This window comes from Bos indicus, chromosome X (assembly GCF_029378745.1).
Source record: "Bos indicus isolate NIAB-ARS_2022 breed Sahiwal x Tharparkar chromosome X, NIAB-ARS_B.indTharparkar_mat_pri_1.0, whole genome shotgun sequence".
Classification (NCBI taxonomy): Eukaryota; Metazoa; Chordata; class Mammalia; order Artiodactyla; family Bovidae; genus Bos; species Bos indicus.
In genome coordinates, this window is record NC_091789.1 from 151,579,932 (window position 1) to 151,594,523 (window position 14,592).

Here is a 14,592-nt window from a genome sequence, read left to right on the forward strand (position 1 = left end):
CCCCGATGTCCCCTCCCGAGGCCTGCAGGGGGTGGAGAGGGATCTCCCAGGGCGGCCCCGGCGCGGGGAGTTCGCTGCTCCCTGGCTCCGAGGTGTCCGTGCGGCCCGGCGAGGCGGAGAGTGGGGGGCGGTGCGGGGAGCGGAGGGGTAGAGTGCAGGACGCCGCGGACGGACGGACTGACGGACGGAGGGATGCACGGGGTGGCGGGGCCCGGGGCGCGCGCGGGGCGGCAGGCCGGCGGGTCAGAGCCCCAGGGCCTCCGCGTGCTTGCGCGCCTTCAGCCTTAGGTCGGCGATACTGGAGTTTTTGCTGTTGCTCTTCGCCGCGGCGGCCACGACGGCGGCAGCCGAGGCCGACTCGGCCAGGGAGGCGATGGGCAGCCCGAAGGGCGGCGGCGGGAACATCAGGTAGGGCGCGTGTGCCGCCAGGTGCGGGTGGAGGTGCGGGTGCGCGTGCGCCACGCCTTCCAGCTGTAGCTGTGCCTGAACCTGGGGTGGGAGAGCCGCACAGTCAGGACTCGTGGGGGGAGCGCTCTCCCGCACCGAGGACCCCCCAAACCAGGGGACCACCTCCCACGGTCCTCCGGACACCCGGTGTGTCCGGATAGGAGTCACTGCGTGTTCTGGGCGGGGGGGGGGGGGGGGGGGGCGCTTTCCTGCCCCGAGGACCCCTCCCTAGACCAGGGCACCACCCCTAACCAAGGGACCACCCACCAGGGGACCACCACCCAACTGTCCTGTGGACACACGGTGTCTGGATGAAGGTCATTGCCTGTTCTAAGGGGTGCTTTCCTGCCTCGAGGACACCCCCCCAGACAAGGGGAACACCACCCAACTGTCCTGTGGACACCCGGTGTCGGGATGGAGGTCATTGCCTGTTCTAAGGGGTGCTTTCCTGACCCGAGGAAACCCCCCCAGACCAGAGAACCACCACCCCACCAGGGGATCACCCCCCCCACCACCACCAGCAGACCACTACCCACTGTCCTCTGGACACCCACTGTCCAGATGGGGGTCGTTGCCTGTCCTGCCAGGAGGACCACCCCCCCAGACTAGGGGACCATCCCCCCCCACCAGGGGACCACCACCCATTGTTCTCTGGACACCTGATGTCTGGATGGGAGTCACTGGCTGTTTTGGGGAGGGGGGCTTTCCCACCCCCAAGGAGCTGGGGGATCTGCACAGATCCCCGGGCCCACCTCAGCATCCGGGTGTCTACACCTGGTACCCCCTCCTCTCCCCACCCTCAGCTGATGGTCTGACACGCCCCTGGACTCAGGGTCCTGCCTATAGCTCAGGCCTCCACCACTCCCACCACCCCGCTCCGCGGCCCACACACATACACAGCCCCCTTCCCATGGGCCAGAGTCTGGGAATCTTCCAAAAGACGGTTTACCGTCTGAGCCACAGCATTTTGTAAAAAATGCAGAGCAAAGTTCCAACTTATATGGGCTTCCCTGGTGGCTCAGATGGTAAAGAATCTGCCTGTAGTGCAGGAGACCAGGGTTCGATCCCTGGGTCAGGAGGAGGAAGTGACCACCCACTTCCAAAAAGAGCACAGCCAAGTCTTTGAGCTCCCAGTGGTCTCATTTCAGAGGGCCCAACGCTGACCCCACGCCTGGGCATTGGCCCCTGTAATAGCCGTCACAGGCCTGGGCAGGGATGCTGGGGGGCGAGGGGCCCCGCCCTGGAGGTTGGGGGCGGGGTCCGAGGGAGCAGGGTGCCGACCCTTCCCCGGACTCCCTCCCTGCCTTCAGCCCCACGGGAGTTCCCAGCCGAAACCACAGTGTCACCCCTAAACGATCCTCCATGGCGAGACGGCCCCCCACGCTGTCACGCCTAGACAGCCCTGCAGGCCAGGTCAGACCCTCAGACCTCGCGGCCCTCAGCACCCACAGGCGCAGAGACAACCCCCAGCGTGCACGCTCCCGCCCCCCATGCTGGGCCGCCGCCGCGCCATGCCGGACCCCCCTGGGCCCCTCCCCCCACCCCCCACAGCGTGCAGGCCCCCGCCCCCACGCTGGGCCCCCATCCCCCTGACGCCCGCCCACCAGCGTGCACGCTCCCCCCCAACGCTGGGGCTCCCACCCCCACGCTGGGTCCCCCCACGCCCGCCCACCAGCGTGCATGCCCCCACGCCCACGCTGGGCCCCGCCCCCTCCCGCAGCAGCAGGGGCGCCCCCTCTAGCCCAGCTCCCCCCGCAGGTCCCGCCACGCTGCTCCCGCCGCCCACCAGAGGCTGCTCCAGACCAGGGGCGGTGGGGCGGCCCCTGGAACACCTGGACTCCGAGGGCCTCTGTCCCCACCTGCCCCCCTCCTTGCACAGGACTGCCTGCCCTGCTGGCAGCTGGGCTCGACTCCCCCCTCCGCGCACCCCCAACTCTTGAGGTGCAAGGGCAAGGATCACTCCCCCCTCCGCCCCACTGAGATGCAGACAGGCCAGACTGGCTGCAGAAAAATGTCCTCACGCACGAATGGGACACACACCACCTCCGTCCCCGATCAGGCACCGAGCGAGTGGGCGCTTCCTGGGTGGGTAGCATTTTTTATTTTCCCCTCTGACTTTCGTAAAAAAAAAAAAAAAAAAAAAAATGTGTCTTTCTGTTCTAGTCGTCTCTCAAACAGAACTCTCCAGAGTTTTTTTTATAGCGTGATGTTAATAAGCACCAACGGGTTAAAAGGGCTTCCCTGGTGACTCAGTGGTAAAGAATTCGCCTGTAATGCAGGAGACCCGGGTTCGATTCCTGGCGGGGGAAGATCCCCTGGAAGAGGGCATGGCAACAACCCACTCCAGTGTTCTTGCCTGGGAAAAATCCCACGGACAGCGGACCTGGCGTGCTGCAGTCCATGGGGTTGCAAAGAGTCGGACAGGATTGTGTGACTATGCACACAGCGCAGCACGATGGGTTTATAAATCTCGCCCTTGTGAAATAGTGGTTCCCCTTTCTTCCCCCCAGGCGGGTTAGAGGAGGCGGCGGCTCCCCTGGGGGGAGAAGTAAAAATACAAAACCGAGCTACCTGTTGGAAAGGCATCCTCAATGCACCCATGTTCACGTAGGGGGCCACCCTGCAGGCGTCCAGGTGGCTGGCGGTGCCCAGGATCACGCCTGCGAGCGAGCACAGGAGAAGTGAACCCTCCGCCCTGTGGCCTCCCGCGCCCCCACCCCCACCCTCACCCTCGGCCCTCCCCCCACCTCACCGTCCCAGCAGCCTCCCCGCCGCCCCCACCCCCATCCTCGGCCCTCCCCCTTCCCCCGCCCCCACCGCCCAGCACCCACCTTTGTGCATCTGGTTCTCCTGCTTGCGGCATTTGGCTCTCCGGTTCTGGAACCAAACCTGGGGTGGAGCGGACACACGTGCACCCCCATCGTGAGCGCAGGCAAAGCCTGCTTTCCAGACAACGCCAGAGGCTGTGCAAGGCCCTTGGGGTTCCCGGCCCCCCCCACAAAAAAAGCTGTCTGTGGGCCCCCTCAAGGCCTCCCTCCCCTGCCCCTGTCTCCTTAGCCTCAGCGCAACTGGGCACCTGGAGCTGCTGACATGTGTCCTCAGCTAAGTGGGACTAGAGCCTTAGCATCCAGGACTGAAAGCGAGCAGGGGGTCCTCTCTGCTGTGCTTAGTCGCTCAGTCCTGTCTGACTCTGTGACCCCATGGACTGTAGCCCGCCAGGCTCCTCTGTCCTTGGGATTCTCCAGGCAAGGATACTGGAGTGGGTTGCCATGCCCTCCTCCAGGGGATCTTCCCCACCCAGGCATCGAACTCAGGTCTCCTGCATTGGCAGGCGGATTCTTTACCATCTGAGCCACCAGGGAAGCCCAAGAAGGTCCTTGGGTGGCCGTGGAGAACCTTACAGCGTTTTGTGCCGGCAGCCCCCACTCCAGCCCATCAGGCCACTGGTCCAACTTGACCTTCCACCTCCTGACCAGCCTCCTCTCTAATCAAGCTCTGGGGTCCAGGAACCTCCAAGTCCTCCAAGGCATCCGCCCCACCTCCTTGGAAGCCTGGAGGGTCCCAGCTACACATCCCAGAGTCATGACCATTCTTGATTCCCAAAGACTGGTGCACACACCACCACCCCCCCCCCCCCAGCCCCCACACACACAAAATGCAGACCCTGGATTTCAGGTACAGGAAATGTAACTGGAGTGGCTCAGAGTCTCCTGAAAGGGTGTTGAGACCCAAGCAAACGAGTATCAGAGGCCTGACGACAAGATTGGGGTGTAAAGCCCCACACCCCCCCAATGCCCCATCCAGTCCTCCCCACACTCACTGCCCCCTTCCTCCAAACAGGCCCATGCAGATGGAATCCAGGGCTTCCCCTCCATCTGGGTTCCTCAGCACTTGATTTTTTCCTTCCTGACTTTCTCCAGAACTCCCCCTCCAGCCTCTCTCACCCTGTCCCCTCTGTGGTGCTCCAGGATAACTCGGACCATGCCCCACCTCTCAGGGGAAGTCGGGGACCCTGTGATGCTCCAAGCTCAGGGCCCGGGGCCGCTCCCGTCTCCCAGCCTGCCCAGGAAACCTCAACTCCCACAGCCTGGACTCTAGGACACCTGAACTTTCCCTCGCAGCCTCTTTTAAGGGCCCGTTTTCCATCCAAGGCTGACCTCTAGGACCCGCCTGTCCTAACAGAACTGACTTCTCCCCCACCAAGCGTAGGAAAGCTCACCCCACCACGCTGCAAGGAGCCTGGCAAATTTGAATGCCCCGTTGCTCCAAAAAGAATTTTCCAAAACCGTGCCTCTTCTCAAGATGTGTGGAGATTCACAAATCCTGATTGCATTTCCAAAGCCTGCACTCCGATTCCTTCCCTACCCATGATCCGCCCCAAATCGCCGCTGCCTTGCACTCAGCTGGGGACTGGGACCGCTCTCGGTTTCCGACCCTTCCTGGACACCGCCTTCTCCTTAGGGTCCGGTACCCGGCCATCCTCAGCAAAGGATGTGAAAATTTGGAGCCAGATGCGAAAATTCTGCACCACCACCACCCCCCCACCACCACCAAGGGCATTTTTTCCTCGAAAACAGAATCCTATTTAAATCTAAGAAAGAAAACTCACTTTCCCTTCAGCACGGGGGAAGAAGAAAAAAAATAAGATTACGGAGAATAAAAGTGATGAATTAGCCGCTGCGTTGGGCGATAATAAATCAGTCTTGGGGTGATTCACGATCAATTCCAATTAGTCCTGAATATGCTAAGTAAAGCACGCGACACTGCTTTAGACAGTTATTTCTTCATTAAGGATCACTCGCTGATTTCTCTCACAAATGCTGTAATCTGATTTCCTTTTGATTTCCATTACAGACAGTGAATAATGACATTTAATTTAGCTCTGCGCCATAAACCCAAAGATATTTGTCGTAATTAAATTACCGCCCGCGCCTCACCGTGGTCTCATAACTTTCGATTATAACCCTGACAGCTGGGTGATATGAGTTTTCCAGTACAGCACTAAAAATAAAAGGTTAATAAGGACCAGCTTCCAAAGGGTCTTCAATTTATTTACAGCAAATTTCCACTCTAAATTGAAACACTATCCTCTAACAACACAGGACAGCCTGTACCGAAAAGGATTACCCAACAGTTCAGACTCAGGATTAAAATATAGCGCATTTTCGTCTCTTCCTTTTTGAGTTCACCTTCCCCCGCCCCCCTTTCCTGGCTTCGGCACAGCAGGGTCCGAGTTTTAACTAATTGGTTTTTATGACCACTTTCTGCCTTCTCTTTATTACAAGATGCTTCTCCCCGTGGCCAATCGGAAATTATTTCATTTCTTATATCCCCATGTTTATTTTTATTATTATTTACAATCGTTACATTTTAATCCAACTCTGGATCAATAGGCCTGTGCCTCACTTTTTTCATTTTCCCACCTCCGATCCGCCCCCTGAACCTTTTTTTTTTTTTTTTCAGGGCTTTTCTCAAGATCTGTAGCCACCCAAGAAGCAATTTTCTGCCAACTCGGTCTCTCCTGCGAAGGTGCTATTCAGTAATAGACTACTGAAAGAAATAGTGTGGAATTAAATTACAAGTAATTTATTTTTATAGAAACAGTACATCAAGGCCTGGGAGATATTACAGATCCCGGGCAGAAAGGCTGTGAAATGACATAAAAGTTGATGTCCCCTTCAGCAAAAGTTTAATCTTTTCATTAATTTATATAGGGCAGCCCCATCCATCTTGACGGAGAAAGGTGGCCAGGAGTCCCCCCCCTCTCCGCCTCGCGCCCCTCCTCGCCTCGGCCACAGACGCCGGGACAAATGGGCTCGGGGACGAGGTCCCCAGAGCCAGCCGGCCCGCGGTCCCAGGGACGCGGACTGCACCACCGCGTCAGGCCACGGAGAGTCCTGGACAGGCTGGGGGACTGCGGCATCCCCGCCTAAGAAACCCCAGTTACCGCGGCGGCAGGGAGGAAACGGGAAGGACACAGAATGCAAACACCTTCCCCCTCGCTCCCCAAATGAAAGCTTTTGTAAAACACTGTCTCTAAAACCCGTTCCGTGTTTTCGTTTCCTGCGTACAATCTTAGCCCAGTCGTGTTTAAAGACGTTGATCCTACAGCTACAAGAAAGCCGTTCTTTCAAAGACCCGGCTGCACGCGGTCCCCTCCCCCCGTTGGCCGCATTAATTCCATTTATTTAAATAACCAGTCCCCGGAGCCCAGGGACCGTGACCCTCTTTTCCTTCTCTCGGGCTCTGCTGTCCTGCCCGGAACCGTCAACGCCGACGGAAAAGCCCAGCAGGACTGGCAGGGCCGGCCGTCGGCAGCGCCTGCAGAGGGGGGGGCCCGTCAGGAAGGGGGTCTCCACCACCCTCCCCCATCAATAAAGCCGTCCGCTTCACTTCCACGTTTACAACAACCCGAGATTAAAAAAAAAAAAAAAGACAACAAAACTACCCGGGAGCGCCCCCTCCCCCGCGCACGTGCGGGCGCACCCCACCCCCCGCAGCCGGTGGCTCGCCAGATGGGGACATCACCAATTCCATGCGCCCGCGTCGCCGCCCCTGCGCGCCCCCTCCCCGGCCCCCGCCCGGCGCCCCGGCTAATCCGGCCCCGCGCGGGCAGGAGCCTCAGTCACCGAGATGCGGAGGGCGAGCCTGCCAGGTAGGGCGCGCGCGAGACCCCGGGGATGCCCCCGGACGCCCAGCTCCAGCCCCCGCCCCCAGTCACCCACCCTGTGCGCTCGACGAGAAGGGCGAGCGTGCCAGGCAAGGCTCGAGCTAGGCCCCGGGGAAGCCTCCGAACGCCCACCCCAGCCCCGGGGTTCCGCGCGCTCCTGGAAAGCGCCCCCAAGGCCGAGGGGGCGCGCTCCGGGGGCCGCGAGCCTCACCTGCACGCGCGCCTCGGAGAGCCCGAGGCGTTGGCTGAGCTCCTCGCGCATGAAGGCGTCGGGGTAGTGCGTCTCGTCGAAGAGCCGCTCCAGCTCGTTGAGCTGCTCCAGCGTGAAGTTGGTGCGGCTGCGCCGCTGCTTCAGCTTGGTCTGCCCGTCCTCGTCCTCCGACTTCACGTCGTCGCGCTTGTCCTTACAGTCGTAGATACCTACGGGCGGCCGAGGGCACAGCGCTGAGGTCCCCCCCACGCGCCCCTGCCCGAGCTCCCCAGGCCCCCCCGGGGGCCGCGCAAAGCCCCTCCGCCGGCCTCCGCCTCCCCGGGGCCGGCCCGCCGGACCTGAGTGCTGGGAACACCGGCCCCGCGCACTGCGAACAGGCCGCGCGCCGGGAAGCTTTGGCTCGACGTGGCCGAACACTGGGTGCGCCCACGGGGCGCGGGGCCTCGGCGGACAACGCGCCCCGACGCACAGCTGCGTGGAGCCGATAAAGCAAACTCGCAGGCAAGACGCGCTCTTTTGTAACGACTCCGAATCCCAGCCCGGCTGGTGTATCTTGGCCTAATCTCCGAACAGTTCCCTCAATTATCCACTTGGCCTCTGTTGACATATTGACAGAACCTAACACACACCCTTTCCTCTCTCTCTCTTTTTTTTTTGGAAAGGGAACGGGGTGTTAAATATTATTAAGTCAAACACGCATAGGCAGAGTCACCCAAGTACGGGGTCCCTGGTGGGAGCTCCTGCGAAGAGCTCAGGGAGAGCGCAGGCCTGGCTAAGGGTCCAGGCCAGGGAGAACCCCTGTCCCCCCACCAACCTCAGCAGGACAGGGGCAGCTCCAGCCAGGCCAGAGCTTCCTCCAGGTCACCACAGAGCTGGGCAATCGGCGGACCTCATCTCCCTCTGATCAACAAAGCAAAGAAGAAAAGAAAACAGTCGCTCAGTCCTGTCTGACTTTGCGAGCCGCCAGGCTCCTCCGTCCGTGGGATTCTCCAGGCAAGAATACTGGAGTGGGTTGCCATGCCTTCCTCCAGGGGATCTTCTCCACCCAGGGATCAAATCCGGGTCTCTGGCATTGCAGGTGGATTCTTTACTGTCTGAGCCACCAGGGAAGCCCCCCCAAGAAGGCAAAGCCATATCTTAAGGCACACAGGAAGGCGTCTAGCGGTTCCCCCAAGAACACAGGTTCCTGACTTCCTGTTTTGCCCCTCCGACTCTTGGACACATTCTCAGGCTCCAACAGGACGCCAGGAGTGCAAACTCTCTTCGGTCCAAAAATTACAGGAGCATCTGTATTTGCTGGGGGAGGGGGCAGTAAGGTCAGGATCAACCAGATTCAAACCCAGACGCCTCTCCTTTCCACCTCCAGGAAATGCAGGCCCACACCAAACTCAGGACTGAAAATAAAAGTTGGCTCCCCAGTCGTGGAGTTGGTGGAAGCCAACAGACCCAATGCTGAAAGACTGAAGGCGGGAGGAGAAGGGGACGACAGAGGATGGGATGCTTGGACGGCATCACCGACTCCATGGACATGAGTTTGAGCAAACTCCAAACTCGGGGAGATGGTGATGGACAGGAAGGCCTGGCATGCTGCAGTCCATGAGATTGCAAAGAGTGAACAACGTTTCAGCAGCCCTTGTGTTTTTTTTCTCGGATCATAGGGGCTATGGGGGTGCAGGCAGAGAGGTCTCCCAACGCCCTCATTAGATGTCCCCTCTGGGTCAAGGAGAAGACAGTGGCTTTCCGTAAACTCTCTCCAAAGAGTCTGGGCTTCCACAACTTCTGAAAAGAGTCCAGAAGCACTGCAGAAGCCCTCAGCCGTGAGCCCGAAGACTTGCAAAGGGGGAAAGACTCAAATTCTCCGTGGGGCCAGGGGAAAATCAGTGAAACCAGCCTGTCCCCCAGCGGGGGTTCCTAAGATGCTCTCTAGCACTGGAGTCCTGAAACATCTCTCCTCAAGGCTCCTGGGTACTGGGCACCCAGTGCCCTCTCACCTCCTGAGACAAATGCCTTTCCAAGGATTGCCTACTTCTCCACCACAGGGAAAAATATCCTTTCCCAGAGGTAGCCCCGCCTTGACTCGACCTGCAGGTGTCTTAAGCCTGAACCCCAGGGACTTGACCCCAGAATGAGAAGCTGGCCTTGAAAGTTCTGCAGAACCCAGGGCAGGCTCTGCAGAAACCACAGGCTCAGCGGTTCCACACGATCCGGGCGCTCAACACCTCCGTGTCTCTCCACACCCCAGGCGTCTCCTACCCCTCCATTCTGCCAATTCAGCCAGGGGGGCTCGGCCCTTCTCGGGGGGCGGTCTGCAGAGCCAGACAAGAAAGGGGCAACTGCGATTTTTCTTGCTTCTACTTTTTACAGCCCTGTCTTTCTCTTCCTGTCTATTTAAAATAGAAAATAAAAAGGCCTCGATTGTGCTCTGCCCTCTTTCCAGGTGCCGAATGCCAGGGTTTTTCTGTCCTGACTGTCCAGGGGTGAGCCGAGGCAGGCAGAGGGGGAACTCAGCCTTTAAGGAGGATGGGGGAAGCCGTGAAGGGGTCCGGGAGGTCAGTCACCAGGCGCTGTAAATTAAAAGTAGGCCCTGACCAGGACTCTGGCCGGCAGACAACCGCGTCTCCATCAAAGCACACCGTCTTTGTAGGAATTATAGGGCCAGGTGCGTGAGGCCTCGCCAAGGGGTTAGCCCCAGAGGTAAGACGATCCCAACTCAGGCTGCGCGGACTCTCACGGGGTCGGGGGCTTATCCGGACTAAGCCTCCGCCAGCCTTCTGCCTCTGCTAAGGTCAAGGTTTCCAAAGGCAGTCTGGGCCAGCCTTGAAGCCCCGCGTCCGGGGACTTCCCCAGCGAAGTGTGGGATCGACGGGCTTCCAGGGGTCGCCAATGCCGACCCCTCTCAACACTGCAAGAGGAAGACACGGGGACCCACGCCCCATATGGCAAGCTTCTGTTTCTCCTCGCTTTGTCATGAGAAATATAGACCTTCGGACGCTTTCAAACGCTCCCCGCTGAGAAACCAGCCAGTTTTATTCCTCTGATTTATAGCTGCCGGCTGCCCTGTTTGCATGGAAATCGGCCCCCGGTGGGGACCATCTCGACCCCGCTGAGAAAACCCTTGTAAACAAGCCTCCCCTCCTGGCCGCCTCTGCAGTCAAGGACAGCGCCGAAACGCCTCGGAGATATCAGGAAAAGCCGCAGGATGGGGGTCCTGCAGGAGGGCCCGCTGGCGCCCTGACGGCCGGGGTCTGGGCCGCCGCGCGCGCGCGCGAGAGAGGTTCCCGAGCCTCCCCGGGCCCTTCTGCCCCGCACAGACCCTGACCACCTGCGGGCACAGGGCTGGTTTTAATTTCACGGGCCCCGCGGCAGCCAACATCAAGGCAAAGTTCTGCCTACGAGGGCCCGGGGCTGAGAGGCGAAGGAAGGGGCCGACGCCTGCCGGCCGGCGCGGTCCCCCACGCGGCCCATTTCTAGCGGGGGAAGCGGGCAGGCGACTGGCGCCTGGAGAGAGCACCGGGGCCCGTCCCGGGACACACAGACACCCCAGCGGGCACACGGGCGCGCGGCCGCCAGCCTTACCCTCGACCGGCCTTGGTAAGCCCAAACACCCGGCTCGCTCTCCATCCGGGGAAAGGGCCCGCTGGCACCCAATACCAAAGCCCCCAGGGGACGCGGTGCGCGCGGACCCCGGGCCGCTGCCCGCCCTCGGATCCAGGGCCTCCATCCGCCCCTGCCTCCTCGGTTCTCCGGCCGGTTTCTTTCTTATGAAAAGCCTGGCGACGGGTGGCGGCCGGGGCCCTTCTGCGTCCGAGCCGTGGCTGTCACGTTCAGCTTTTTGGGGGCGAAACGAAGAGCCCCTTGCGGCGCCCCCTCCCCGGGGCCTCCGCGCAGCGCAGAGCGAGACGCCGGACGGCCGGGCTCGGTGGCCACGGGAAGCTCCGGGCCCCTCCCGGAGCCTGCGTCCGGCCCGGCTTACCTTCCGCCGCCCTCCCCGAACCGAACTCCTTCAGTTTGTCCTTCTCGGTGTCCACGTGGTCCTTAAAGAGATGCACCGGGCAGTGGCCGCCGGCCTCCGTTATGTCGTGGAGGTTGGACTCCGAGACCCCCAGCTCCCGCGAGCGCGCCAGTCCGCTCTCCAAAACTTCCCTGTACGTGATGGACTCTTTCTTGCCGCCGCCGCCGCCGCCGCTGCCGCCGCCGCTGCCGTCTTTGCTTTTCTGGTCAAAAGATTTGGATACAAAAGCCGTGAGTTCTTCCATGGCTGCCTGGGGGTGTGGGGGTGGGAACGGGGGGGGGGCCGCGGGGGTCCGCGGGGCTGGCGAGGAGCCGGGCTGTGGTCCGCACGCCTCCCGCGCGCGGAGAGGACCGTCCGTGTGAAGGCAGGTCCCTCCTGCTGTTATTTATGCCTTTCAATTTGAGATCTCACTATTTATACGCGGCTACCTCTGCGCCCAACCCCCAACGCTCTCTGTCTGCAGCAATTACACCTCGCGGCTCGGCGGCGGGCGCACGCGGAGGCGCTATCTCTCCCCCACCTCCAGTCCGGCAATTGGTTTTCTTTTGATTTCATCACTGTTTGGCGTCTGTGGCACCTTGGTGTGAAGCGGTAAAGATCACGTTTTTGAAGGGAGAGAGAGAGACGGATATGGAGAGAGAGCGCGCGCGCGCAGGGGCGCAAAGACTCAGCGCCGCGAACAGGTATCCGTGTTCTCGCAATGGCCGGCGGAAAGGAAACTCGAGGAGGACTTTGGGGATGGTGAAGACGTCCTCGGCGGCCCGGTACCGGGAGGAGCGCCGCAGCCTCGCGCCTCGAATCTGTTCCCCGCGGGATGCGGCGTCCGGGCGTGGCCGCGCCGAGACGCCACCGAGGGGACACCGGGGCGGCGGCGCTGATGCGCCATCCCACGGGGGAGAATTGACTCCCAACTTGGCGATGCGGTTGGGCACGGCGTGGCTGGACCCGCCGGATCTCCCCCCGGAGAGGGTGCGCGCGCGCGCGCGCGCGGCCTGATCGGGGGGACAGTTGGAGAACCCCGAAACAGCGAGGAAGGGCGAACGTGGGCGTCCGAGTCTCCGCGGCGGCGGCAGCGGCTGGGCAGAGCGGCTCGGAGACCTCGGAGGGGCCGGACACGGACCCTGCGGCCCTCGGCTGCCTGGGACGCGCGAGTCCAGACGCGGAGAAGCCGGCGGCTCCCTCGCTGGGAGAACCGGTTCGTACACAGCGGTCCTTGGGGGCGCCGGACCGACGCAGCCTTCTTGTTCAAGCCGTGCTGTCAGCCTGGTGTCTGAGAGATTTATTGGGGGCGGGGGGGAGACATCTATTTTTTTTTTTTGCTTGTGTCTTGGTTCTCCTGACCAGACCCTACCTCTCTCGGAACGCTATAACGTGCTTTAAAAGGATTCGCTTTTTCTCAACTGCAATCCGAAATGCATTTGCACCCATGGCAGCGACACAAGCTATCCGTTCTCCAAAATGCAAATTCCGTCCGCAAATAAAGTGACTTTTCTGCCCCCTCCCCGCTTAAATTTTTTTTTTTTTTGCTTTCTGTCATGTCTCCTGGCGGCCCCTTCCACCCGCCCTTCCCCTCCGCCAGGGAGTTGGGACGAGGGGTTACGGGGGTGGAAGGCGGGTTGGGGGAGTGTTACGGGTTTTGGAGGAGTTCCTTTTGCAATTTTTCTGGAGTCAGTTCCTCATCCTGCGAAGCGCCGATGAGCCAGAACCCAGGATCCGGGGCGCCCTGGGCGTCCAGCGTTTCCGTCGGTGGGAACGAAAGTGAAGCCCCAGGGCCAAGGTCGAGTTCGCACGGGGGGTGCCTCGACCTGGGGGGTGGGAGGCCAGGAAGGCGGGGAAGAGGGGGACGGAATGCAGACACAGCAGAGCTTCCTTCTCTCCTTCGTCCCGTCCTTCCGAGGCCCTTCCTCCCCGCCGCCGCCCTCCCTCGCCCCCTCAGTCTCTCCCCCGGGTTTCCGTCCGGTCCTCTGCGCCCTCGGTCCACCCTGCAGGATCGCTGTGCCCGGCGCTCGTGCGCGCGGCCCCGGGTGGGCTCGGCCCCGCGTGCGGCGGACGGAGCTGGGGGGTGGGAAGGACTTGGGGGGAGTCGGGGCGGGAGCGGGGGGCCCGTGGCCTGCTCCCCCGCGGACTTCAAAAGCGAAAAGGCAAAGCGGCGCTCGCAACTTGACAAACAGGGCTTTGTCACCGCCGCCGCACTCATCAAAGCGGAGGCGCGCGCCTATCACACACAAGTACAAATACCCGTCATGTATTAAACATGCAGCCGCCTCGCGGGTCTGCGCTGGGTTGGGGGAGACGCCGAAGGCCGCGGCCGGAGCTGGAGGGGGCGCGCGGGGTGGGGGCGCGGGGCGGCCCCAGGAGCTCCGAGTCCTGGCCGCAGGCGCGTCGCGCGCCCCAGGTCTGCCCCCGCGGTCCCTTGGTCCACTGCGAGCGTCCTCCAGGTTTGCCCGGTCGGGGGCCCGGCCCGCCCACCAGGGAACTCGGTATTTGCTGGAAACAGTGGACTGACAGGCGCGGAAGTGGGGTCAAAGCGGCCGGGGCCCTCCGCTTGAGCCTCTTTCTGGAGGCTTCCGAGGGGAGGGTAGCTCTTCCAGGCCTCAGGTGAGGAGGCTGGTTCCCCAGGGACACCCGGCCTGCAGCCTGCGCCCCTCCTCCCTGACCTTCCCGGCCAACCTGGGGACCCAGCCTCCTCTGGGGGGCACACAGTAGCTGGGTCTTACAAGGCCCGAGTTTCACTTGCAGGGAACAGGGGGTGAGAAGTCCCAGGCCCCCAAACAGGGCCGCCCCCCATCCCTGGAACCTTGAACCCCACCCAAGAGGGAACTTGCTGGGAGTTAGGGTCAGGCGGTTCCCAGGGGTCTCCTCCAGCTGGTGATCCTGGGTATCCAAAAACTCGAGTCCAAGAGAGAGTTAAAGTCACCCCCTTCCCAATTTTGATTCCCATATTTGATTCCCAGTCGACACTTGGTTCCGAAATAACCCGTCCTGGGAGGAAGGAAGCCATCCAACCAGCTGCTTCCGTCAGTCCCAAGGCCGTGCCTGTGATAAGATTTTCATAAAATCAGTTTCGCTTGATGAGCAAACCCTCTCACTTTTCGGGAGTGAGGAGCCAGATGTCCCCTGAACCCCTTCCCCGTCTGTCCCTAGCCAGGGGCACGCACGCACACACACACACACACACACACACATACGTGTACACACACACACACACACACACACACACACACCTCCTTAACCTTGTCACCTTTCAACCAG

The 14,592-nt window shown here is 61.3% G+C and overlaps 1 protein-coding gene across 1 annotated transcript; it reads right to left on the minus strand.

Moving 5' to 3' along the window:
* Positions 1-242: 242 nt before the first annotated feature.
* On the minus strand, positions 243-11,584 carry SHOX (SHOX homeobox). Its single transcript, XM_070784579.1, has 5 exons — positions 11,302-11,584; positions 7,329-7,537; positions 3,279-3,336; positions 3,019-3,107; positions 243-489 (listed from the first exon to the last, which is right to left on the minus strand). The coding sequence occupies exons 1-5, from the start codon at positions 11,582-11,584 to the stop codon at positions 244-246; spliced, it is 885 nt and encodes a 294-aa protein (XP_070640680.1). The 3' UTR covers position 243.
* Between the last annotated feature and the right edge of the window lie 3,008 nt (positions 11,585-14,592).